This window comes from Ascaphus truei, chromosome 4 (assembly GCF_040206685.1).
Source record: "Ascaphus truei isolate aAscTru1 chromosome 4, aAscTru1.hap1, whole genome shotgun sequence".
NCBI lineage: Eukaryota > Metazoa > Chordata > Amphibia > Anura > Ascaphidae > Ascaphus > Ascaphus truei.
In genome coordinates, this window is record NC_134486.1 from 128255056 (window position 1) to 128282380 (window position 27325).

The 27325-nt window shown below is 42.3% G+C and overlaps 1 protein-coding gene across 2 annotated transcripts in view; it reads left to right on the forward strand.

The window, feature by feature from the left end:
• The window catches only part of C4H1orf198 (chromosome 4 C1orf198 homolog), a 53176-nt gene extending 36657 nt beyond the window's left edge, over window positions 1–16519 (forward strand). For both annotated transcript variants that reach the window (XM_075596586.1, XM_075596587.1), the window contains 2 exons: window positions 7273–7875; window positions 12447–16519. In XM_075596586.1, coding sequence (XP_075452701.1) covers window positions 7273–7875; window positions 12447–12503 — 660 coding nt within the window. In that variant the 3' untranslated portion in view covers window positions 12504–16519. The remainder of the gene's footprint in view (window positions 1–7272; window positions 7876–12446) is intronic.
• The last annotated feature ends 10806 nt before the right edge of the window (window positions 16520–27325 follow it).

The window sequence follows — 27325 nt, forward strand, 5'->3', positions numbered from 1 at the left end:
CAAGGAAGCCCCCCCCCTGCTCTGTGTGTGTGCCTGTCTGTGTGTGTGCCTGTCTGTGTGAGTGCCTGTCTGTGTGTGTGTGTGCGTGAGTGCCTGTGCATGAGTGCCTGTCTGTGTGTGTGTGTGTGTGTGATCAGTTGAGGGGCTGAACGGCTGAGGGGCTCAGCGGTCTAGGGGCTGAGGGGCGGTCCTGCCCCCTCACGTCATGACAGCGCCCACCACCCATTTTGGCCATGCCCCCCCCCCCCGCGCTGAAAAAAGTTTCCTGCAGATTGCGGTGCAGTGAGTTGCACGCGCCGCCGGCAAGCAAGACAGCCATGCGGGCGCGTGCAACGGGGCCTTAGCCTTATTAGTGCCGTCCTCGGCGCACGCGACCACATGCACGGAGGCACAGTCACGCGCACGAAGGCGCACTCCAGCACCTAGCCCTGCCTTCCTACTGAAGGTACTCCCTGCACCTGCTCTCTGCCCTATGGCACTCCTCGCTGGACTCTCACCCCATGCTGCTGCTTTCCCATTGGACTTCCTTTTCCTACATATGCTCAGCTTTGCCACTTACTCTTTGGCTGAGCATAGTACCAGTTGCGCTGTGTTTACCTATCCTTGCCTCCAGTCTTGCCTTGTCTTGCTGATCCTTCCTGTGTACCGACCCGGCTTTCCTCGACCAGCCGCTATTCTCCTGCCCTGCCCTTGGCACCAGACTACGATACCTTCTCCATATCTGGACCTCGGCACCCGGAACTCGACGACTCTCATCTCTCCAAACCCGACCTCGGCTAGCGCCAGCAACGATTCGTACCTCTCCTGCACCAACCTCTGGCAAGTTTTACCGACTCTCCGTACCTCTCCACTCCCGACCTGGCGGCCTCAATGAACCCTACAATCCAGACGCGCCCTCGTGGCTGTGGGTGGCATTTTATCCAATTCCCACCTCAGCACCGCGGGTCCGCCTTGTTTGTGGTGAGCACACCGTGACCCTGGGGATGTAATGTTTGTACTGGAAACACACTTTAAGAAGGGATGCACCCCTAGATTCTCTGAGCACAACTATACCCAGACGTTCCTAAGCTCTGACGGAGTTAAGTAGAGAAGCAAAGCTTTGTGAAGGCATGGGAGAAAGACCTGAACCTAGTTTTGGAGGAGGCAGAATGGAACAGGATCTGGGAAGTAACTGAACATTTTAAAAGGGTATATAAGATATTAGATAGATAGAACTACACCCTAATAGACAGAAAGTAATGATCCCAAACGCAACAGATAGATGCTGAAGAGGATGTGAGAGAAGGGCACACTGCTACATATAATGAATTTTTCACACAAACAATTCTGGAGAGAGGTTCTATGGAAAATTAAGGAGATAAAGGGGATTAAAGTTCAGGAAAAGCCATGGGTAATACTCCTAAAATAGGGATTTAATTACTAGGTATAAACTCAAAGACCCTGGTCCTACATATGTTAAACGCAGCTAGAGGTGCTATCCTCATTTTCACACACAACTCCCCCCCCCCCCCCCACACCCAAAATACACATAACCCCCCATCTACAAATACACATAACCCTCCCCCAAAACACATAACCACCCCAAAATACTCATAAACCCCCTACACTGTATCTGAGGAAAGACCTCCGACCACACGGGCAAGTGAGGAAGTGTCACCAACTTCCGGTGCACAGGGGTGGTGCTGTGTCACTAGGCACCGCCCCACAGCCGGTGGGCAGCCGAGCCCTCCCACAGTCACCGGGCAGCCAAAGACCCCCATAGCCACCTGGCAGATGTCCCGGCTCTGTCCCCTGGTGCCCCCCGATCGCCACAATACATTGGCCTATTTGCCACATGTGTCGAGTGGCGAATGTAATGGACACCGCTGGGTTAATCTATTTAGATATATAGTTCAAAGGGCTCTCCTGCCCTCCTGCCCCATCTCTCTAAATGAAATTCCAGTCATCTCGTGTGACATTAAAGAATTATGGGAAATTAACATCATGCACTATAAAGTAGTACAGAACGTGGCTACACACTTCCAATCAGTCATAACATCATTTACTCAGAGCCCGGCTCTTTCCCTAGTTCTCCAAAGAGGCCAAGTCAAAAAACGTTTAGCATATTGCAATGTCGTTTTAGATCTACATAAAAACTTTAAAATTACTATATTTCAACATTTTGTCAGCATTAAGACATAAGTACCATATATATTCACATTACTTTAACTTACAAGTTAACAGTGTGAATCAACAAGTATTACATTAGCAGGAGCAGAGACTCCAAAACCACATCAAAGCTTTTGCCCGATGGACGTCAGTTGAAGAATCCTGACTTATAGTGTGGAGACTCAAAGACATTATTGAGGCTCTACAAGGTTTATAGTGTCTATTCCTGGCTGCTTTGCAAATGTGGAAATAGACCATCTGTGGGTAACAACTGTGTCCAGCTGCAAGGAGTGATACTAGACAGATTCTCTACAGATGTACTGTATATTATTTTATGCTCTTATAATGAGCTTTGAAAGGCTGGATGATATAGATTATCTAAATCATTATATGTGCATCATGTTGATTTTAAAGTGTAATAGCACATATTAACTAAGCACAGAATTATCTTTTGTGTTATTCTTTAGAAAATATGAACATCATTTTAAAAAAAGGGGCAGTTTTGTCCCCTTGCGTTAGGAGCAATTAAAAAGTGTCTGTGATGGGGAGAGGGGTGATAACATACAGGCAGACAGGCAAAAAAGGTGTAAAGGAACTAAAACTAATCACACGTCTGAAATTGACAGTGTTTACAAACATTTCCCAGATCCTCTACACATCTTTAGATGAAGAGAAACAAATTGTCATCGTCAATATTTCACTTCTCAAACATATTAATTCTGGTATTTTACATTGGTGGAACTGCACTTGAAAACGCTGAGGGGGACACGGCTTATATGGTAGAACAGTGGCCTTTGTAACCTCTGTAAGATAGCTTCGATGTAAGATAGCTTGTAATCACCTTTTTGCAGACCTACAGAGCTTTCGAAACCTCACAGGTTTCGTCTTCGTATACTGTGCCCATACACCAGAAGAATCCAGTGAGGTTTTAAAATCTCTGTACACTGGAATTCGTCAATGAAGAGTCTAGGCGATGAATGCAGAGATGAAGACAGGAGACTTGTTTTGGGGGAAATAACTTAGGCTTTTTTTCAGCTGAAGTTTTCAGCAACATAAGTACAGGCTTTTTACTAGGCCAAAGGTCAGCTTCACCAGCGTATGAAAGTCCATATATGTCTATATAGATGCCTGGTGTCCCTAGGCATCAAAGACATGCACGTGTGGTCTGTACGCAGACCAGGGAAGAGACAGAGAAACACTTCCCTGTCTTGCCTTTGTAAACCCCTTGCTAGTCTCCGCTTGGCTTGTTGTCCTGTCTTCCTCCAGGCAGGTACTAACTCGTACCTGGTAAACACCGAACAGCTCTAGCTGTTATTAACAGGCTTGCCTTGTTACAAAGAGCTTTAATGTTGGCCTGCTAAAATGCATCATAACGTACATTGAATCTATGGACCAATATGGCTACTAGAACTTTGAACTAACGTCTGTACAGAAATGTAAGCCTATTCTACACCAAAGGGATTAAGGCCCTGATTTACTAGGCAGTCCATTTGCGTAAATGGCTTTAGGGTGTCTTATGGAAAACCACAGCTTTGTAAATTTGGGCCTGTCTATACCAACACATAATGCTTCAGATAAGTATTTCCCTAAACAAATTCTGCTTTGCTTCCACTGCCAATTTTCTCATGCTGAACATGTGGCCTGTCACGCTCCATCCTGATTAAGAGTTACTAGGGAAGAGCCAAGTTAATCTCTGATTAATTATTTCCCCTTCAATCCTGGTAATTAGATGTTCTGCTCCAATTAGCGGAAATAACATAACATGGACATGTTCATTAAACGTTTAAACCTATTGGAAAGCTACAGTGAACAATTGCAGCTGTGCTCCATTTTTCTTTTAGCATGGATTTTTCAATTACAAACTTTCAGACAAACTCTACAGGGGAGGCTGTTGGTATCTGTGTAATCCAAAATGTTTGATGGGTTTATAGACTTTTCCTGCCCCCTTCTGAGATAAATATGCTCAGCACAAATGTTGATTGCATAATGTAATTAATATTTGACTTCTGAGGTCTCCATATGTTATCCAGATGTTATTTATTCGTATACATCTTTTATGTATGTATGTATAAAATATATATATATATATATATATTGTACATATTACCTGCGCTCCTCCCTTTGTGAAGTATTCTGCTGGTAAAAGGATTGGCCTTACTGTACATTTATGGGAAAACGAACAGATCCTGTGCTCCTACCAATTGGGCCAAAATATACTAGTGACATTTTTACATTTAGAACCTAAGTCTGTATTATAAATGATGCATGTGGTTGCATCTTTTGATCAAAACATGATTCAAGCCTGCCAACCTCGTCAAGGTAGACTCTGTTTAGCAGGTACCTACACTAAATACATGTAATTTATTAATGTCCTGTGGACTAAACTGTGTGTGATATGTGAAAATGCCCTGAAGGTGCTAAATAAATAAAGCATATGCCTTTGTGATTTAGTACAATTAAAAGCTGTCCAAAGCCAGTAACAAAGTTCCTTTATTATAAAAGTAAACTATGGGTGCACATTTACACATATCTCCTCTTTTTGTCAGCAATAAACATTCATCTGCTCTTTAGTGGAGGGTGATGTGTAGACTGACAATGAGGTATAATATACCTTTTATGCTAATTCGAAGAATAGGTAAAGAGCTCTATCCTGAAGGGAGGAGCCATACACCTCCAAGGAACTGTTTATTAAAACAGAAACAAGGTGAGCCAAAACCTACCCCTATGATGAAATGCATCAGTAACACTCTAATGAAATGCCTTTGTGGAGTATGCAGCATTAAAAAGAATTGACCGAATATTTATGAAAAACAAATACTGTACATATGCTCCTCCCCTTGTGAAGTATACAGCTGGTAAAAAGATTGGCCTTACTATGTATGTATACACACACACACACACACACACACACACACACTGTGTACGCATATTTTTTCCCCACTCAATAAATCAATATGTTATCCTGTTATCATGTGTATAAGTTGCTGTAAATGCATTATAGGCCTGTGTGTCCTTTACCATTGCAACACTGGAATTACAGCCCAATTCTATCTACACGTAAAGCTCCAACCTCCTTTTTATTCAAACCTTTGAATAAAAATAAAAGCTACTGTACAGTATCTTTTATCTGCCATCTCATTACATACCAGATCCTCTTCCTCGCTATATTTCCCAGTCGTCATGTCTCTTGCACAGATCTCTTAAACAGGAATATTTTCTCCTATATGCACACATTTTCTTTCCTTTATGTTTGTCACGGTAGCTTGTGACAAGTTGTAATTTACACCAAAACTATATATAAATATATATATACCTGGGTTTGAACTGGGACGAGATTTAAGATATAATAAAGTGATTTTATTCCTTGATAAAGGTGAACACAGCAAATATGTACAAATAACAGGCAAAATATCGACACTTACTTAAAGATTATGGCAAGAAAGCCAGCAGGATTACAGACTGGCCACTTCTCCCATATTTCAGCTGACATCACAGCAAAACAGGCAGGACACATGCATGAAGACATTTGCATGAACAACAATGGGTAAAGGGTGGTTCTGACTTATATATCATTTTAACCCCCTCTTTCCCAGATACGGCGCCGTGCCGTCTAGTAAAATCCCCTTTGAAGCTTTTGAAGCTAACTTTGGGCTTTCAGAGTCCTGTGTGAAAAGTTACACTTACTCTGCTTAATTCCTTTTGTCCGTTGGGCCAAGCATAAGCAATTAGCAAATTGGTCTTTGATGACCAGGCTTGTGAATTCTAGCCTTTCCTGCTCATCACAACAGGGGTTCCTCAGAACTCAACCACAATTTCATATTTACTGCAAATCATTGCATAACTTCCGTTCCGTAATACACACAGTCAGGTGAGATATATTAATACATTCCGTGACACCTGACGCTCGCAGAGATACCCAACATTACAGTGTAATATGAAAATTAATAGAGATATTAATATCTGGCATTTAGCAGCCGTTACATATACAGTGTTTAGACTCCAAAAGATGGGCTACATCCAACGGATACACATATGTAATTCTTATCATGTTCAGCCAAGGACATCTCATAATATTCTTATATTTAATAAGGTCACCTATTCAGATATCCTGTTTGGGTAGTTCCACCCCTACCCCCATCAATAAAACCTTTTGAAGTAGGCTTGTAGCTTCTCGCATAACCAACTAGGTCATTACCTGTTGATCCTTCCTGGGTATTGCATAGCAATACCCCTGTGAAGCCAGGCTCAAGTCTACCAGGATGTCCTATTTAGCATCCAACTGGCCAATTCACACCTCCCTTTTGATATGCACTGGGAGAGAGGAAGCTTGCATACGCAAGTGAATAGACTCATAAGTCAAACCATTTGGTTTCTGGTATGCATTACAAAGGCAGGCAGAGGCAATTTAGCATTTGGCCTGTACATTTCAAAAACTGCAGAAAGTCATTTTATCAAAAATATATGTCCCTCTTATGACAAAGTTATATTTTTAATATGGTTGTACTTGGGGGTTGACCCGGAGGCTGTACCCCAAGGCTCAGGGTCCTGGCTTACTCCGTTACCAAATTACCAGTTTTCAGGTAACTGTTTATTCAGCACTGCATATAAGATTAACCCCTTAAGTCCCAGTGGGTGGGTTATGCAGACACTGACCCAGCAACAATACATTTTACACAGGGGAATAAGCATTTTCATGTTATAACAAGGGTTAAATCACATTTCTGGACCTCAGCCCAGTTAACCCCTTGTCTCCCTGGCGAGGTTAGAGGGGGGCCCTTGGGGAGTAACCCCGTTAATCCCGGGCCAAACACTCACTATCGTCACAATGTTCTCCTGTAATATTTGGTTCTCTCTGTCACTTTGGCTTCACCCTTTTTATTGCTCTGTAGCTGCTTTCTGTCAGGATCCCGCTGGGTCCTAGGGAAACTGGACTCCATTCACCCTGCTTGTTGAAGGAATTCTTAATATACCAGATCACTAAGTTACGCTAGTACCCATCACTTTGACATCACCTCTGTCTGTCTTCAGTGGATCAATTGTACAGGAATGTAAAGAAAATGTTAAATTAATCATGTTTATTTGGTCAAATTAATAGTTGTCTCATTTGTATTTTATTTAACACAGAGTCAGATGGAGTTTAGTGTTGCATCTGTGGGCACTCAAGAGTCAGCCAGTGGTCCAGCACAAACTGAACAAAAGCAGACACCCAAACCTGTCAGCCAAAGCAACCAGACTATCAAAACACCTCATGGTAACCAACCAGCTAAGGCCGCCCAAGGTAGTAAAACATCCAGTGGCGACGGGCCACCACCGGTAAGGAAAGAAGAGGAATCGACCTTCTGGAAGATAAGCATGGAGCGCTCCAGAATCGAAGGTTCGCAGTCTGAATTCCAGTCATTAACACCCAGCCAGATCAAGTCCTTAGAAAAGGGAGAGAAGCCCATTCCAACCTACCACAGGCAAGAGTCCTTCCAGAAGGAAAAAGATGCTGTGAAGCCAGAGAAACCAAATGTGGTGACCAAGCAACCAAAAACAATCAACCCAAGCATGGCCTCTGGTGCCATGGATTTGGATAGGCCTCGACCAAGCCAGTCTTCAGTCAGCACTTTAGATGACGTCTCTCTCCCAGAACCAGCAGCACCGGTACCATCTGTGGCCGCCAAAGCAATCAGGGAAAAGGAGCATAAGGAAGAGGCTTTGTCAGCTGAACCTCAACGCTTCTCACAGGTTGGTGTTGGTCATCTCAACTTTTCTTCTATCCTTTCTGATAAACTGAAATAGAAATAGTCGCTAAGCCAGCTTAATGTCAGGCCCTATCCCTTCTCAGAATATCAAAACTATGACGGGTAGCTAAGCCTAGTGAGAATTTAGATTATATTTCAAATTTGATGCATTCTACCATCACACTTCAATCACCGAGCCATAGTTTTTCTGTAGATGTAGGTGTTAAGTACTAGATTTGCTAAGCTATGACATTTATTTTGGTGTACAAGCAAACTGTCAAATAAGACACACAATGGTGGTGACACAAGTAAAAACAGAAAGCAACCAACATTGACAAAGAGGAACTGAGCTTAAAATGATGGGCACAGAGGGGCAAAACAGCTGTCAATGGTTTGTCTGCTGGGTCTGTTCCCTAATCCTGGCTTGACTGTACAGGCTGTTGAAAGCAACAGGCTGAAGCTTTAGGGAGATCATTGTTTAAAAGGGCAGTCCTTCCTAGGACTGAAGGGAACTAATGGCAGTGACATGTTTTAATAAGTTAAATGTAGGTGACTGACACTGTGGTGTTCTAAAAAAATAAAAACCCTGCACGTTTGACATTTTTATGGTATCACAATCTAGAGGTTTTTAGTTTTTTTTATAAAGTAATTATTATGCCAGCATTTGGCAAACAGATGAACATAAGTAGCTTTGAAGAACAGATTCTGAAGTTCTGAACAAAAGGAAAACATGTAGTAAATAATGATATACAGACTTGTTACTTTAATGGTGATTAGATCATTCTAAGGAAGCCAATTACACAGATAAGTTCTGTCTTGTTTTATTTTATCATCTTTATCTAAAAAGGTTTAGACCCGCAGCGTGTGACTCTCTTTTAAAATTCAATTGTACAAGCTAAAAAACTGACATGTTCATTGTACTTGTACATCCACTCCCAGAACATGAATGTCTGTCGTGTGATACTTTGTAGATATTGGACCTTGGAAAAATATGTAGATACAGTCTTGAGTGTTTTCTGAACAAACTGTTAAGAATGTAGAGAATGTTTTGCATAGTGAACACTCCTCTTCTATCCCTTGTGAATGCAGCCTCTCGTCACTTCTGTATCCCTTAGATCAGGGGTGCGCAAACTGGGGGGCGGAGGGGTTTTGTTGGGGGGGTGCTGCACTTACAGAGGTCCCTTGTTCTTCCCCACAGCATTTAAATTAAATGCCGGGGGACCGTGCAAGGCCTCTGTAACTCTCACTTACCTTGACTCAGACCGTTTCGGGCGATGCGTCACCATGTCAACAAGGTGTCAAATGACACCGTGGGGTTACATGACCTCACATGACCAGTGTCGTCATTTGACACCACGTCGCCATGGCGACAAGGTGTTAAATGACACCACGGAGTCACGTGATGTGATGTCATTTGACGCTCTAGGGAAGGTAATGGGGGAGGGGGCAAGCACAGGGGGAGAGCAGACAAGGGGGTGCAGGCAAAAAGTTTGCACACCCCTGCCTTAGGCCCGGGCCATAGAGGGGTGAGGCGATCCAAGCCACGCTGACGCTGAGGCTCGCCTGCTGAAATCTGGGCGATTTCATGCCCATACAGGCGAGCCAGCGGGCGCGATCGGAGCCGGGGGGAGGTGGTTGGAGGCGGGGCAGTGACGTCGCTGGGCCAATCGCCCGCGACGCACTGACGTCGACGTCACAGCGCTGACGTCACAGCGCCATGACGTCGACACTGCTGTGCTGTGATTGGAGGTTTTCAGCCGACAGCGCGCTGAAAAACAGCTTGGCGCTCGGCTGAAACCTCCAACTCGTCAGCACGCCTGCGGACGCTCGCGTGAGCCCCCTCTCAAGGCATCCTCATTGAGGATGCAGGGGCTCAGCGCGGAGCGTCCGCACGCCTCAGCACTGCCTGTCCGTCTATGGACTCGGCCTTAGAGAGGCACAACTGCTACTTCCGACCCTGCTTTTTGTCAATCCCCAACAAAGAACTCCTGAGGGATAGACAATGTCCAATAAAAACCCAGAATAAAGCAGCACTGCACACGTGTACTGTATGTCATTTGATTTGAGAGCTAGTTGTCCCAGAAGTATACTTTGCTACCCTGTGCACAAGAATATGAAAATCCAAGGTCAAGGAAAGGACTTTTCTGGTGATTTAATTTATCTATGTTGTAGTACTTGGTGGGTAGGGCACTACACAGAATGAGTATAGCAGATTATACTGGATGTCCTTGGATCAAATAATTTATACAATCACGTGTGTCCATTTTGTTGCTTAAAGGAACAGTCTCACATGTCAGGCCAAAAGACATTAAACAATGTCTCAGAGCCATTGGATTTCTTAGATTCTTTTCCAGCCAAAGTAAAAATACCACCTATTTGTTTCCTGTGGAAAATTCGTATTTCTCTTTTCTTCAGGGCCACTGAATGCTCATCAACTACCTACGTTTATCTCTCTAATTATGGCATCATTACTTACAATGAGTTTGCCAACATAGATCAAACCAAAAACATATTTGCCTGTAGATTCAGTGTCATCACCAATGAAATTATTTAAAAATTGTAAACACTGCCCAAAAAGTTTTTTTGCCGAGATATATTTAAAAACCTTTTAAAACGTTACTTTGAAATGTCAGTGATTATATATATATATATATATATATATATATATATATATATATATATATATATATATATATATATTTTTTTTTTTTTAAAGTTTTAAAACCCCTGTATTTAATATTAAACATGCCACTGCCATTAGTTCACTGTGGTTCTAGGAGTGACTGCACCTTCTAGAAATCTCCGTGCAAAGTTCAACCAACACAAGCCGATTCATACATTTGAAGTTAAAGCAGAATTTATGTTTCAGACATTTTCCTAATTCATTTGCATTAGGTACATGATGTAATAAGTTATTCAATAAGCCCCAAAGCAGCCAATCGCACTGAGATTGACTTGAATGGGAGTTTTCTGAGATCGGTCGCTTGAGGGCCCTTTTGGATAAACCCTTTAGTGGCAGAGACCAATGCTAACAGATTCCAGTGGAATAAAAAAATGGCATCCCGGTTTGCGGTAGAAATGGATGTTCTTTCCCAAGGAGACATTATTCAGCAGAGCACACTGCCTAGTGCTTTTAAGCTTGTTCTATAGAGCATGGGTGAGCAACTCCAGTCCTCAAGCACCCCCCAACAGGACAGGTTTTCAGGATATCCCAGCTTCAGCACAGGTTGCTCAGTCAGAGGCGCAGTAGGAGACTGAGCCTCTGATTGAGCCACCTGTGCTGAAGCAGGGACTGATTGAGCCACCTGTGCTGAAGGAGGGATGTCCTTAAAACCAGACCTGTTAGGGGCGGGGGGCTTGATTGAGGACGAGTTGAGCACCCTTGCTGTTATGAATATGCAATCCCTGTTAAAATCAGTGTGCACTAATAGCAGAAATTAGTAAAACTGGTTAAATGTTTCTCATTTTCAGTGGTCACCCCATTTATTTTGGAATCGACCTTCTACATTTATCCTTCCAGTCAAAAGCAACATAACATGCGGATAGATAGTCAGCGGAGGAGACTAAACCACCCAGAGTCTCTTTATATAACATTCCCTAGTCAACTTTCATAAATGATTTAAAATACTTCATGACTTAACCCATAAATATTTAATTGCCGTTAGTTCATTTTGATCCTACAGACGTAGCAAGCCTTAACTTCTAAGCGCTAGGCCACGACCCCTGTCATGGCCGTGCCCCCGTCAGCCTCACAGGCACGTGCGGTCACGCGACTGCTGCCCCGATGGATTACCGCTGCAGGGGGTCTCATTCAGAAGTATAGACCCCTGCAGCATGATCACAGCAGGTACTGTGCCCGAAGCTGGGGATGGTAAGTCTTGCTACCTCTGTACACTAGACTGCACTTTTTAAAGTGTTTATGAAATAACAACAACCCAATTTGATACAGAAACCACTGGCAGTGAAAAGGGGTAAGCACATGTTTGCATGTATTTTGATTCCAGGTATGCTTATATTTGCATGCACACGCAAGGCAATATTTACTAAGCAGCGTGCTGTGCCAGAGGTGTGCAATTCATGGGTTGCAAACCCCTTACAGGTCTCCGGCAAATTTCTCCGTGAAACTCTCTCCCTGCTCTGTAACCCTCCGATCTACGACATCATCCAGGCCGATGGGGAAAGCCCGGAGCAGGGATCCATGGTGCAGGAAGGGAGCCACAGAGTCGCAAAGGCTGCTGCTGTAGTGGGAGGTTAATGCTGCAGGGGTTCCATACAGAAGAGGGGCCCTCGCTGAGTTAATCCTCTGTTTTGGCCTTGGGGCTTGGGTGTGGGCAGCAGGGCAGGGGGAAGGGAGGTCTCCAGGGGCGTAACCTCCATGCCACTAAAAACAATATGCATTTAGTATTATATAATATATAATAATACAGAACTGATTTAAGTACTCAATGGTTTAGCCGTTAGAGACCTCTTTCTCCAAAACAAGTCTATGATGATGTCAGTCACACTGAAAACAGGAACCATCCCATGTTGTCTAAAATAGATTCTAATGTTTTATTTATCCTCCTTCATTTACAGATCAACACTAGCAGCGTTCTCTTGAAGACAGGGTTTGATTTTCTGGACAACTGGTAACAAGAACCCAGCACACGTATTTGAAAGCTGTTGCAAAGAAAGGCAACTTCTCTTTCCGAGCTGATTTTATTGTAACGTGCAAACTCTTGCCTTCTTAGACTTCTTTTTGTAAAACCAGATACATTATTTTGTATACTTTTGTGATATGTTTGTCATTTGAACTTGTATATTTAGTAACGTCAAGCTATTCCCTTTAAAGGTGCATCCATGCTTTCATTTGGTTAAAAACAAATACATTTTCAACCAATCATACTAGTTACCATTTTCACTTTGTGGAATTTACATTTTTTTCTCTTCTTGCCGCTATTTAAATATACATTTTATCGTCGCTGCATGTTTTTATTTTTTACCCTAGACCTGCAAGTAGAAAAATTGTTATACAGTTATGATGGGAAGAAATGTCAACGTGATTTTTACCATTGTGCCAGAGTGAATGCACCATTAGGAGTGTTAAGTTAGTGTAATTATTGTGGGTACATGTTAAGATATTTGCCCTCACTTGTTATATTTGACATATATCTTAATGTATACATGGGTTTCAAGCCCATTCGTGTAAGTATCTTAAACCTAATTTGGAGGTTCAGTTCTACTTGAACTTTTTAATATACTATGTTACAATTTTAACTCAGTTACCATGTCTAATAACACCAGTAACGTTCTCCCACTATTCACTTATTTGTAGGAAGTTCATAACACAATACATTTAGGAAATGCATTAATATACTTTAAGCACTATACATACTGCACGCAGACGTTGTTCCAATAACCTTTATGATGAGCAGGGGAGGATAGTTCAGTGGCAGCCAGAGAGAACATTAGTTTAAAACAGCAGTGCAAGGGAAAAATTCCCTTAATGCAATCTTGCCTACATTATATGTTTTTAAGTGTTGGCTGTTGGCAACAAGGTCTTTGGTAACATAAAGCAGGAAGCCAAAGCTGAACTGCACTTCATTACAGAAGAGGGATATTATCTGTATCAAGTGTCACACCAGTTTTGGAGCAATGCTCCAGTTTTGCAAATTGCATATTTGCCGACTATTTATCAAGGTGTGTTGCTCCATTTTACTTTTTCCCCACTTGCACCATGATTATACATTTCGCTGCTCACATAGATGCAAATATTTGCTCCTCGTTTGGAGCAAATCGCACTATTTTTGATACATATTCCCTATGTTGTTTTGAACTTGCACCCGGTATTATTTCTGTTTTGCCATGATTCATGTGTACTTGTTGCCGTCTGTTTCTTTTATTTATCAGGCCACCCATTTCTCTTACAGCTATTGTTGTAATAGGTCAAATTACATCATTTGTGTGGGAGCAACTGCACATATATTCCGCTGTTCTTTAGACCTGATATTCAGGGGTCAAGGAGCAATCTGCATGAAGTAGGTCATTTTAGGTGCATGAGTAAAGAAAAAAGATATTCTATGAAAAATTGAAAGTAGGTTGTAGCTAGAAACATATCAGGTTGCAATAATAGAGTACAGTTAATAAATAAAGGAGGATGACTGCTTTTATACAGCAAGGAGAAACATTAATGAAATATATGTTGTACTTGATAAATAAAATGAGCACTGAACACAGAGGAGTCACCTAGCAACATGGGAATCATAAATAGCAGTGCAAATTGATCCTGTGTTTTTGGGTCTGTTTTTACTGCCTTTAATCAGACAGTCTCTCAACAAACTCCTCTCTGCGCGCGTGCGTGTGTGTGTGCGTGTGTGTGTGCGTGTGTGTGTGTGTGTGTGTGATATGTATATGTATGTGTGTGTATATATATATATATATATATATATATATATATATACATATATATATATATATATATATATATATATATAAATATATATAACACACACACACACACACACTATAAATATATATATATATATATATACATACATACTGTTGTGTTTGAGTTAATTATAGAAGCACTGTTAAATTATTAGATCTGCAAGGTATGAAATTGATTTACACAACAATTGTTATAGTGTCTTAATATCACATATCTAGATTCTAGATTCAACATCATGATTTTTACTGGATGTTGGAAAACAGTCTCTTAAATCAAATTTGTTTTTTTTTGCCTACCCAAAGTCTTAAAGCCGTCCAAACTTTCAACCATCTTCTTACTGATTCAAATACCAAAGTTTTCATGTTTTCATCTTGTTGAGTAACGGCGTTTGTTACATCACAACTTGGCATATCATGACTTCGACCACGTTATATCGCATTCTTGAGCTGTTTGAGTGATTGCCAATTGTTCCTAAAGCTACAGATCCCAATGAAGTCAATTCTTTAAAAAAAAAAAATCCAAACCCTATCTTATCCTCATTTTCAGGTCTCAAAAAATCCACTTGTCTCTTCTACGAGGATGAGTGGGAAATTGCGGGTGACTTGTGGAGCTGAAAGACCATGGCTGCTGTAGAGCCTCTACGGGAGTAGAACTGTCCATCACCACTGCCTCCTGAAGTCACTCTCCATGATGCCTTGCATATTGCTATGAGATGAGTGGTGATTGACCGCTCTGCTCCCTAAGAGGGTGTACAGCAGCCACCATCTTTCCTGCCATGGAAGGTAACATTTTTGGGGCCCTGTTCATTGTGTTTTTATATGTTTTTGTTTCTGCAGAATTACAGCATCTTTTCTATAACCGTAAAATGTCAGAAAAGAATAAAGAGTAAGTAATCTCTCCCCATAAAATACATCTACGGTGGCAGATACTCAACACGTTTTACATTTGCTGCAATTTTACAACTGTATTTGAACAAGACTAAATTATTGTGTGTTTGATTTACAAAACAAAAAGCGACCTTACAGTAAATCGCTCTCTCTCTCTCTCTCTGGTAATACCTAAAACGTGCTTCAGTTGCATGTGCTCAGGATTTAGCGTTCAGGATTTCTACCTTTTGTGCCCTTAATATCACGGTAGCTTATCTCGGGTGATCTTGCTCAAAACCTCTGTGTTGCTCATTCTGTGGTTTAAGATGCAAAGGTTTTGTATCTGGCGTTGTTGTTTTTTAACTTGTTACATATAGCAATGGGAAAGTACACTCCGCTGTTTATTAAATAAAGATACTTTTTTTTTTTATACAAGGCAATGGTAACACCTTAAAAGTATTTGGGTTTTGAACTACAGTATTCTATTTGTGTTCTCTCCTCCTCATGTAGAATAAACTTGCCTTAAACAATCCTGAGCTGATAGATTGCAAGTCATTAATACTATTTTGTGCGATATTGATTCACATTGTAATTAGTAGTATGATACATTACTGGCACAATATTCAATATTAAAATATGCAGCTACTGTATGCTTAAAATATTAAGATCAAGGCAAATATATGTATGCTTTTTCTAGAATGAATGGATTGATGGGTATAGTTGGAATTTCCCACACCCTGGTTGTGCGCTTTATTATATGCGATAATAAAACAAATGTGTTTACACTATTGGCAACAATGACTCTGATTACAAAGTAAGAGACCAAAGCTGCAAAGCTGAGTGGTACAATTACTTGGCAATCAATAGGCCCAACCTGGACTCGAAGCCGGTATACCCAATTGATATGGAAATAATCAATAATGTTTATAGCATGAGTACACCAAGAAACTAATTGCAAAGGGTAACATTTTCCGAGTACAGATCAGTTAAGCACATGGAAAGGCAACAGCACTACATGGCTGCAGATTTCAAGGTTATTGATATATGTTTTGTGTTTATCTCTTGTATAAATGGATTTTGCTTTGTCCTCCATTGATTCCTATGTAATCAATACACCTTTTAATCCCTCCGCTGCCAGAGATGAGTAGTAGAGATGCTGGTTTGGAAGGAATATAGTACCGCAGTATTAACCAGATCTCCTCTGCAGCCTCTTTGCTGTTACTGTGAGTTAGGAGCATCCACAATGCTATTGGGACGCTCCTCCTTCAATAAGTGTTTTGACTTATGGAGTTCTTGTAGTTTGTCAATTTTAAATGATAAACAATAACCTTTATTAAAGTCGGTTAAATATTCAGCATTTGTGTCCATTTGTCTTTTTGTTCCACGGGCTTACTCTGGTAGGCTTTCTTTATGTGTGTAAGTAAAGTTTTATAGATGAATATACGCTGCTGAAACCCTTCAGAAACCATAGACAATGTTAAAACATCCAGTAAATATTCTGTTTATAAAACCTTTTTATTTTATCAGTTTGACATGTGAAAACTGCTGGAATATATTGATGCATCACTTTTGTGTCAATTCATCAAAATATACCATATAAAATTGTAGTGGTCTATTCACTAAACCAGTGTTAACCTTTTTTTGATTAGGAAACCCTATCATAATATTCTGAATTCTGTGGAACCCCAACCCTCTCTAATAGCGTGACATTGGTGCATTGTAAGGAACCTCAACCCTCTCTAATAGCGTGACTGAGATCAGGTGCATTGTAAGAAACCCCAACCCTCTCTAATAGCACGTCTGAGATCAGATGCATTGTAAATTCTTCTGTATTTGGTACAATTTTCAAATGACCTGGAAATTGCAAGAAACTGTACCCACAGAACTCAAGGATTCCTAGGAACCCTTGTTGAAAAACACCATACTAAACTCTTGAAGCTGCAAAACTGAGGCAAAAGCAGTGCAAAACAACTGCACCAGATTATTCAAAGGAACAAGTCCAATTGATTTCAGTGAGATACATTTCTCTTAATACGCATGGTGGGCCACTAGTTTTACAGCTGAGAGTCAGACAAGTAAATAATGTATATATTTGTTTATTATAGGTTAATGTAGCCATAAAGGTTTTGCAATAAAATGAAATGACTCCGCCATGTAACACTTTCTGTACCTTTGTTTTAATAGAAATCAAATTTAAACACAACTCTACCACTCAAAGACTTTCCTACAGTGATACAACTGTGTAAGATACGATACCGATTAACTAGATAGTCCAGTGTCCTGCAGCCGAGAAAACTTGAAGGCCTGTTCAAAAGGCCTTCTTGATAGACATATACAGAAATAGTCCTCTTTGGCGCTGGGGTCCTGGTGTCTGATGTCGTTTTTTTTCTCCAATGGATATATGGAAAAAGAGATAACAACAATGCACATGCTTTAATACATTGTAGAACACTATATTCTTTTAAACACCTTAATGTGTAGTTTCCACATGTGGGTTTCCTGGCGTCCCACGTGTGTCGTCCGCTTCCGTCTCAGTGTGACGTCAGCCTTCTAGGTGGAACACCCCCTGTGTATGGAAGCCTTCTAGGGGAAAATCTCCTGTATACGGCAGCCGATTGGACAAGTGCTTCTCTCCAAGGTCCTCTCCTCCGTTATAGGGCAACTATCATCAGCTCTGGTCAACACAGTGCATGCATAGCTCTGCCCCAGGCAAGACGGATGAGGTAGCTTCAGACCAGGGACATCAGACCTCCAAAAAGAACCAGATTAAAGGGGCTGGTGACGGCTTGAATGTTCACACTGCGCGATTTTAAGAGGGAATTCGTGAGTGTAATTCCAATTGTTTTTAAGAGTTTTTTTTAAGTCAAGGATTTTTCATACGTTATTGTTCTATGGTTGTTATCCATTTTTTTTTCATATGGATCATGAGGCAAGATCTCTTCAGACAGTCCAGGAGGAGCATATATGGGGAAAAAGGAAACAAAACAGTGCAAATTTAAGTGCAGACGTTGAGATTAAGTGATTCGCTGAATGATGAAATCTTGGCTCTAATGGTCTATCTACTCACAAGATGTTTGTGGTATATGCGCAGTTGGCAGATAGGGCTGCCACCCAAAGTGGATGATGTATATTGTGGGGTTCCCTCCAGGCTCGTCTCATCAGTGTGGCAATGATATATATGGAGGAGAAAAACAGCACTACATAGCGCGATCTGCCTTGTATTAAACTTTATAAAAAAATAGACATAAAATGTGCACTTACAATGTGCTAGTATTAAATTCGCATTTTTCACATTAAAAGTGAATGAAGTGGGTGTTCCGCCGCTCTCACCGCCTCCTCTCTGGCTCCGGATCTCCTTCGTCTGCAACTTGGGATTCCAATCTCTGTGTGTCCTCCGGTGCGTGTGACATCACTGCTCAGTGGACGGTGCAGCTACGGATCCCTCACTAGTCCGAAACACCACTCAACGTGTTTCGCCCAGCCCTTGAAAGCTGTGTATGGCTTCGTCAGGAGTGTGTGAGTTGTGGGGTTAATAAATGTCTATATATACCCTCTCTGGTCTAATTAAACAATCAATCTAAACAATTATCTCAGCGCTATGGTAGATAATCTTATATATATAATCGGAACTTAATTACAACTTAATCACATCATGACAAATCTTTTAACATTATTTATTTCATTATGAAACATCATTCTCATAGATTTATACAATTCTTGGTATAAACCTATGAGAATGATGTTTCATAATGAAATAAATAATGTTAAAAGATTTGTCATGGTGTGATTAAGTTGTAATTAAATTCCGATTATATGATTATCTACCATAGCGCTGAGATAATTGTTTAGATTGATTGTTTAATTAGACCAGAGAGGTTTATTTATAGACATTTATTAACCCCACAACTCACAAACTCCTGACGAAGCCATACACAGCTTTCAAGGGCTGGGCGAAACGCGTTGAGTGGTGTTTTGGACTAGTGAGGGATCCGTAGCTGCACCGTCCACTGAGCAGTGATGTCACACGCACCGGAGGACACACAGAGATTGGAATCCCAAGTTGCAGACGAAGGAGATCCGGAGCCAGAGAGGAGGCGGTGAGAGCGGCGGAACACCCACTTCATTCACTTTTAATGTGAAAAATGCGAATTTAATACTAGCACATTGTAAGTGCACATTTTATATGTCTATTTTTTTATAAAGTTTAATACAAGGCAGATCGCGCTATGTAGTCAAAAAAACAAGAAACACAGCGCACAACGCTCATAGTGCATTAAATGATATCTTTAGTAACCAAAATAAGAAGGTAAGTATTGTGCGTACATAAAACAAAATTTAAACAAGCATTTCAGGGTTATTGTTACCCAAGCACCAACGGACGCCTGTGATGGTCTCGTGGCTCTCTCCTTCTCACTCCAACAACCTCGATGTAGGGCCTGGAAAATCTCCACTCCAAACGCTGGTGTTTTGGCCTCTCGCCTTAGGGAAAGGCTAGTGCAGCTTCAGCAGTCCAGAAAAAGACCTCCGCTTATATGCGTTGTGCCCGTCACTGCATAAATCTCGTGTATAACGGAGCAGCGGAGTACACGCGGTTTTGCGTCCTGGGAGTGCTGGGATGTAGAGGGTTCGCAAATGTCATCAATCCTACGCGTTTCGCGTAGGATTGATGACATTTGCGAACCCTCTACATCCCAGCACTCCCAGAGAACTGATCCGGTGTCCTGCAGACTTGCGACGAAGTCTCGCGATCTTGTGACGTCACAGACCCGGAAGAAGCTCTCGACCAGGACGCAAAACCGCGTGTACTCCGCTGCTCCGTTATACACGAGATTTATGCAGTGACGGGCACAACGCATATAAGCGGAGGTCTTTTTCTGGACTGCTGAAGCTGCACTAGCCTTTCCCTAAGGCGAGAGGCCAAAACACCAGCGTTTGGAGTGGAGATTTTCCAGGCCCTACATCGAGGTTGTTGGAGTGAGAAGGAGAGAGCCACGAGACCATCACAGGCGTCCGTTGGTGCTTGGGTAACAATAACCCTGAAATGCTTGTTTAAATTTTGTTTTATGTACGCACAATACTTACCTTCTTATTTTGGTTACTAAAGATATCATTTAATGCACTATGAGCGTTGTGCGCTGTGTTTCTTGTTTTTTTGTGTGCATTTAGGGGGGACCAGAGCCATCCCTGGTGTCACAGCTGCAGACGCTCCATAAATATTCATACTATACACAAGGTCACCTATTTAATTGTATCACATTCATCACGTTATTTATATATTGTTGTTGCGCACTTTTCTTTTGTTCACCTATTTCACCGCGCTATGTAGTGCTGTTTTTCTCCTCCATATATATCATTGCCACACTGATGAGACGAGCCTGGAGGGAACCCCACAATATACATCATCCACTTTGGGTGGCAGCCCTATCTGCCAACTGCGCATATACCACAAACATCTTGTGAGTAGATAGACCATTAGAGCCAAGATTTCATCATTCAGCGAATCACTTAATCTCAACGTCTGCACTTAAATTTGCACTGTTTTGTTTCCTTTTTCCCCATATATGCTCCTCCTGGACTGTCTGAACTATATCATTCTACTTGGGACCCGGGACACAGGTTCCACCAGAGGGTTCGAGCAGGGATATATTATTTGAGCACATATTGTATATTGCACTATTAACTCGTACTTACTGTCACTTATATATTTTAAGTAGTGAGCGCCTTTTATTCACTATTATCCGCAAGATCTCTTCACTCAGTGTAATCTATGCTGAAGATATCAATATGCTATAAGTTGAGTTTTTCTATCACTAATTTTCCACTACAATTAGGGTGTGTTTCCACTGTGTAACAAGCACCAATTGCCAATTTGATATAAGGTTTACTGGAGAATACATAACACTCTTACAGGTATATCATATATTCACTTGTGTAAGGTATCTTAGGGTTCACATCTTGGGGGATCAGATAAGGTTGCTTTATTTTGTGGAAAATACACATTAAGGTGTTTAAAAGAATATAGTGTTCTACAATGTATTGAAGCACGTGTATTGTTGTTATCTCTTTTCCCATATATCCATTGGAGAGAAAAAACATCAGACACCAGGCCCCCAGCGCCAAAGAGGACTATTTCTGTATATACCTTTGTTTTAATGTTTAACAGCTTTCCATGTGTTAGAAACGTTTTATTTACAAATTATCACGGGACGCCTGCCAACCTAATTAAGGAATTAAGCCAGAATTCTAAAGTGCCACAAATGAGTAATAAAGCAGTGCATCACAATATCAGATATTATAGGCTAAAGCAGTAAAATTCTGGGCATTATTGAAAACCCTTCTCTCTGATTGGTTAAAATTGGAAAATTGGAATTTTAGCAGCTTGTAATGTGTAGTTTTCAATGTGTATATTTCCAGCCAATTGGCTTTCAGAACAGCTGGGGCAGGGGATTGGTCAGAATGAAGTAATAGCTCTGAGACAGGGCAGGGGATTGGTCAGGAAGTATCAGCCATGGGTTGACTCCTCCCCCTCCTGAGCTGACTGAGATTTCTGAGCAGATTCAGTTGAATTGGGGGGCAGAGAGTCTGCAAAGTTTAGTAAGTGGCTGCATTTTTTATTGTGGCTTCAGTGTGTGTGTGTGTGTGTGTCTCAGTAGCAGTGTTTATGGGTATAGCAGCAGTGTGTGTGTTGTGTTGTGCTGCAGCAGAGTTTCTGTGTATAGAGCTGCTGTGTTGTGTGTGTGTAGAGCTGCTGTGTTTGTGTGTGTGTGTGTGTGTGTGTGTAGAGGTGCAGTGTTGTGTGTGTGTGTAGAGGTGCAGTGTTGTGTGTGTGTGTAGAGGTGCAGTGTTGTGTGTGTGTGTGTAGAGGTGCAGTGTGTGTGTGTGTGGAGGTGCAGTGTTGTGTGTGTGTGTGTGTGTAGAGGTGCTGTGTTTTGAGTGTAAAGGTGCTGTGTTGTGTGTGTAGAGCTCCAGTGTGTGTGGTGTGCTTGTGTGTGTAGAGGTGCTGTGTTGTGTGTTGTGTGTTGTGTGTTGTGTGTTGTGTGTTGTGTGTTGTGTGTTGTGTGTTGTGTGTTGTGTGTTGTGTGTGTGTGTACAGAGGGGGCGGCAGTGTGTGGCTATAGATAGCTGCAGTGTAAGCGTATATAGAGGTGGTTTCGTGTATTTATCCTTTTATTTTAATAAAAAAATCTATATAACTATACAAAAGTGTCTATTATTTATGGAAAAAAGTCTACATTTAGCCTATAATAGTAATAATCCCCTCAGAACAGGGCATTACTGGCAAATAATGCCCTGGCTGGGTTAAAGTCCCTTGGCTTCGCCCCCGGGCCATGAACTCTTCGAGCCAGGGCATTATTGGCCAGTAATGCCCTGTTCTTCGGGGATTATTACTTAAATAATAAACATCCTATCCATGTTTGTTACATAATGAAGTATACAATCATAATGAACAGAAAGTAAAGACATATATATATATATATATATATATATATATATATATATATATATATCCATCCCCTCTTTATCTGACCTAAAAGAGGGCTACAGTACATCAAAGTTGTCACAGGAGACAAGAGCACTTAACACCAGGATTGTAGGTACCAGACAAGGCAAAAGGTTAAATAAAACAAGTTTACTTTGACCGAAGTCAGCAGACACAGCACTACACACAGTGGGACACAAACTCATTTAAAACAGGGAAAACTAACAACTATCTGTCATCTCAATTTAGCTTAGTTTAGGTTGAACTTGATGGACACATGTCTTTTTTTTTAACCTCACCTACTATGTAACTAGGGGCCGGGCACCACTTCCAAGGCTTACCCGGGCAGTTTCTCTCCATCTGTTGTGGGTACTGCAGCAGTCCAAAGATGCTACTTGCACTATAGCAAGTTCAAATAACCCGCTCGCTTCCACTACGAGCCTCGCTTTGGTGTCTCTGGCAAAAATATCTGATGACACCTACTAAACTACGACCAGAATAGTCTGTGGAGCTGAAATCGGCAGCTCTTTACATAGGCTCCCGTTTCCATAGAAGGCATGGAAGATTGGTCATCACCCTATCAGCATACGGATGCTGCGAAAGACCAATTACCGAGCGGAGGCTCATCTGTGACGGGCCAACCCAGAGCGTGGGAGGTGACCATGCCCCTAAGCCAGCCTACAGAGGGTGGCTTGTGGAGGAGTGGGAAATTCAAACCACCCAATAGGAATCGTGCCTACTGGGCTCAAACCCCGCAATAGTTCCCTCAACCAGCCTAATTTCTCCCATAGAGATAGATGCCTCGGAGTCTGAGCTGAATAAAGGCTCAGCTTGGAGAGGCATTGTTCCACAGATCTGAGTCAGCAACCCTCCCGACTCCCAATAATGGCTGGAGCATTTCACCACACACACCCTGGATAGCAGGACCGTATCTCTTTGTCTGCAGGCTGGTTGAGTGAATATCCAGCCCTACACACAAATACAGCAGTAAAACATGTTCAGCTTAATCTACACAACATACAAACCAAATTACGTTAGGCCCAGGGATACTGGGTTAACCCCTGAGTATCCATTAAGACAGGTTAGGGCACTGCCCGGGCTAAACCTGTATTTATATGAGATGCATTTGCCCCTACTGTCACAGAGATGTCTTATTTACAGTGGTGCTCAGTGTCTATTAACCTTCTCAGGGTGCTGGCATTCGGGCTGACTGGGCTGAATGACTGACACCCGATCAAGCACTGATATACCAAACTGTATTTGGAACTGCTTTATTCTTTATTTCAAAATATGAGTGTACATCTCACAGATTATCTTCAACACACCCCATCCACATTGCAGACCATCTGCACTATTATATGTTTTCTATTTTTCATAATTTGGTGATATCTGCGCTCCCAAACTCCACCGCCCAGTACAGCAATGTGGGGTGCCAGGAACGTTATTGATACAAACTAGAGCTTTATTAACTCCTTTGATTCTGGTTCCACGTGGAAGGACATATTTTCTTCAAAGACAGAAAGGCCAGCGCATCATACAAAATGACACAACATATAGTGCAATACCTCAGTGCTTATCTGCTCATGAAAAGGGGTCATTTAGTTCAATCCTTTGTCCAAAAGGTTATAAGCCTGCAGCCACTTCACGGCATGCCCAATCTGCAGGTCCCAACACTACGTGGCACAATTCTCATGTACCTCTCTTTTCTGCTGGAGGGAGAAAGACCATACTGGGTCTGTGATCCACAGGATCATGATAAAAACTGCTAATTGGAAAGTGGGGCGGGGCGAGCTTTAAACCATGGGTAGGACCGCCACACCTCAAGCAACAACAGCTGCATAACCCATCAAGCTCCAGAACCCCAAAACCCACCCTCACATCATATATACAGCATATGTATTAGTGTCAAAAAGCAGTGCTACTGAGCGTGGCAAGACATATTTTCTTCAGACAATCATGAGTGACAAATAATTCAGTTGAATTAGGTATTCTTCCCTGGTAGCTCTCATAACTATCCAAGGGAGCTTCTGGACTTGGTACCCTTATCTCTGGGTCTGCATTTGGATTTGCCTCCCCACCAGGACCCATGGTAGGGATACTCCTATTGTCAGGGACACATATCCTGTCACTGAGCAGTACCATCCTTTTCCTGTATTGTGGGCTCAAAGGTCATCTTGCCGAAAATTGTCCTAAATCAGGGAAACACCAGTGTCCAGTGAAGATAGAGGAATTTTCTCTGGGCATTTCTTATATTCCTTCTCCATCCCAACCTGCATGGCTCCTCCTGCTGGTTTCACTTTCCTGGGGATCAGCCTCCATCTTCACTCAGGCTTTTGTGGACTCAGGAGCCGCAGGGGGTATTTCATTGATCACGCATTTGCGGAACTCCACTCCATTCCTCTCCGTACTAGGGCGACCCCGGTAGCATTAGTGGCTATTGATTGAAGACCTCTGATACCTGGGACCATCACCCTCGAGACTAATCCTTCTCTGGTGTCGCTGGGGGCACTCCACAAGGAGACACTTTCATTCTATGTCATTTGCTCTCCCTATACTCAAGTGGTCCTAGGCCTTCCCTTGTTGCAGCACCACAACCCCAAGATCGATTGGACCAGTCAAGTGAAAGCCTGGGGACAACAATGCCATAAATCTTGTCTTCCGAGGCTTTGCACCATTTCCGGGTTTCAACCACCCACAGAGACTTCTTCGTCGTGCCTTAAAGTTTTTTTACCAGGAGTTTGCCAATGCATTTGACAAAAAACAGTCAGAGGAGTTACCGCTACACCGATCTTACGTTTCTACCATCGACCTACTCCCAGGGGCCACCCATCCTCAAGGCCGCACTTACCCCCTTTCATTACCCCTGCTCTCCTCGTTAACCCCTCTCTCCCCGTTACCCCCCCTCTCCTCGTTACCCCCTTACGGAACCAGAAATCAAGGCAGAACCACCCATCCGTGGACCCATTTATCCATGGATTTTGTCGTAGAATTGCCGCCCTCCAGGGGTATGGCTACCATACTGGTCGTAGTCGATTGCTTACACGCCAAGCCCATTTTGTTCCTCTCAGGAAGCTACCTACAGCCTCCGAACTTTCTGAAATCTTTATTAAGGAGACATTTCGCTTTCATGGAGTCCCAACGGTTATGGTCTCGGACCGCGGATCCCAATTCGTCTCAAGATTCCGGAAGGTCTTCTGTCAAAGAATGGGTATCTCCTTCATTTTTCTTCTTCTTACCATCCCCAGTCCAATGGACTCAGGGAAGGGGCTAGTCAGTCCTTGGAGCAATGCCTGCAATGTTTTGCATCTGAACTACAGGATGACTGGGTTTATCTGCTCCCGTGGGCCGAGATTTCCTGCAATTCCATGAAACATGATTCCACACTGGAATCTCCATTCTTCTGTGCCTATGGGTACCACACTGTTGCCCTTCCTCCTTCCAATCATCTCTCCAGAGTTCCTGCAGTGGATAATAAAATCCAAGAACTCCAATTACCCTGGAAGAAGATCCAGGCCAATCCGGCCAAAGCTGCCTTCCAGCAAGAGACCCAGGTGGATAAACGTCGACGACCATCCCTCCCGTTTCAAGTGGGAGATAAGGTCTGGCTGGTTACAAAAAATATCCAGCTGAAACTGCCTTCCTCCAAACTTGGGCCCAAATTCATTGGACCTTACAAAATCCTGAAACAGGTCAACCCGGTGGCCTTCAAATTGGACCTTCCGGCTAGCTTAAGGATACCTCCAGTGTTCCATGTCTCCCTCCTCAAGCCTTTAGTCCAAACAGCTTCCGTTCTCCTATTCCTATAATGTATTGGTAGTGCACCGCATTGGGTACTCCATCAGTAGATACTCTCAACCGAATATCAACCGGCAATCTAGCTTCCCTTCTGAACATCATGAAATAAGGTGAGAAGCCCATGGACTCATGTCGGGTGCAGTTGTAAGCATGTACCAGATGTTCAACATGCTTGCTCCAACTAAATTTTTCAGTCTCTTTTAACATACCAAGTATATCAAGCAGTGTTCTATTGAACCGTTCGGGTAGGGCAGGATCATAGGGAGTGGTATGTGATTTCTCAATCTTGAGTAATTTCAACTGTTCTTTTATAAGTCTGCTCTCAATATCACGACCCTAATCAGAGTGCATCCTGTTAGGTAAGCTATAATGAATAAAGTATTTTTCCCATAGTACTTTAGCCACAGTTAAGGCTTTTTGATCTTTAGTGGGAAAGGCCTGTGCATATCGGGTATAATGGTCAGTTATTACTAGAACATTTTCAATGCCCCGGGAAACTGGCTCTATGCACAGGAAGTCCATATATACTAGGTCCATTGGACCAGAACTTTTCAGATGACCCATTGGGGCTGCTCGCGTAGGCAATATCTTCCTCTGAATACACCTTAGATATTTTCGGCAATATCGCTTCACAGATTCCCTCATTTTCGGCCAGTAGAACTGATCTTTTATTAGTTCATAGGTCTTTTCCACTCCCAAATGCCCAAGGTCGTTAAGCAAAGATCTCAGGACCATATATTGGAGTCTCCTTGGAAGAACCAGCTGTCTCCTGTCAGGGTGGTTGTGATAGGGAACAACTCTATACATTGTTTATTTGAAATTTGTCCCATTCTCTCATGAGGAGGGCAACCGTATCCACAGGAGCACGCTTGATTAATGTGGATTT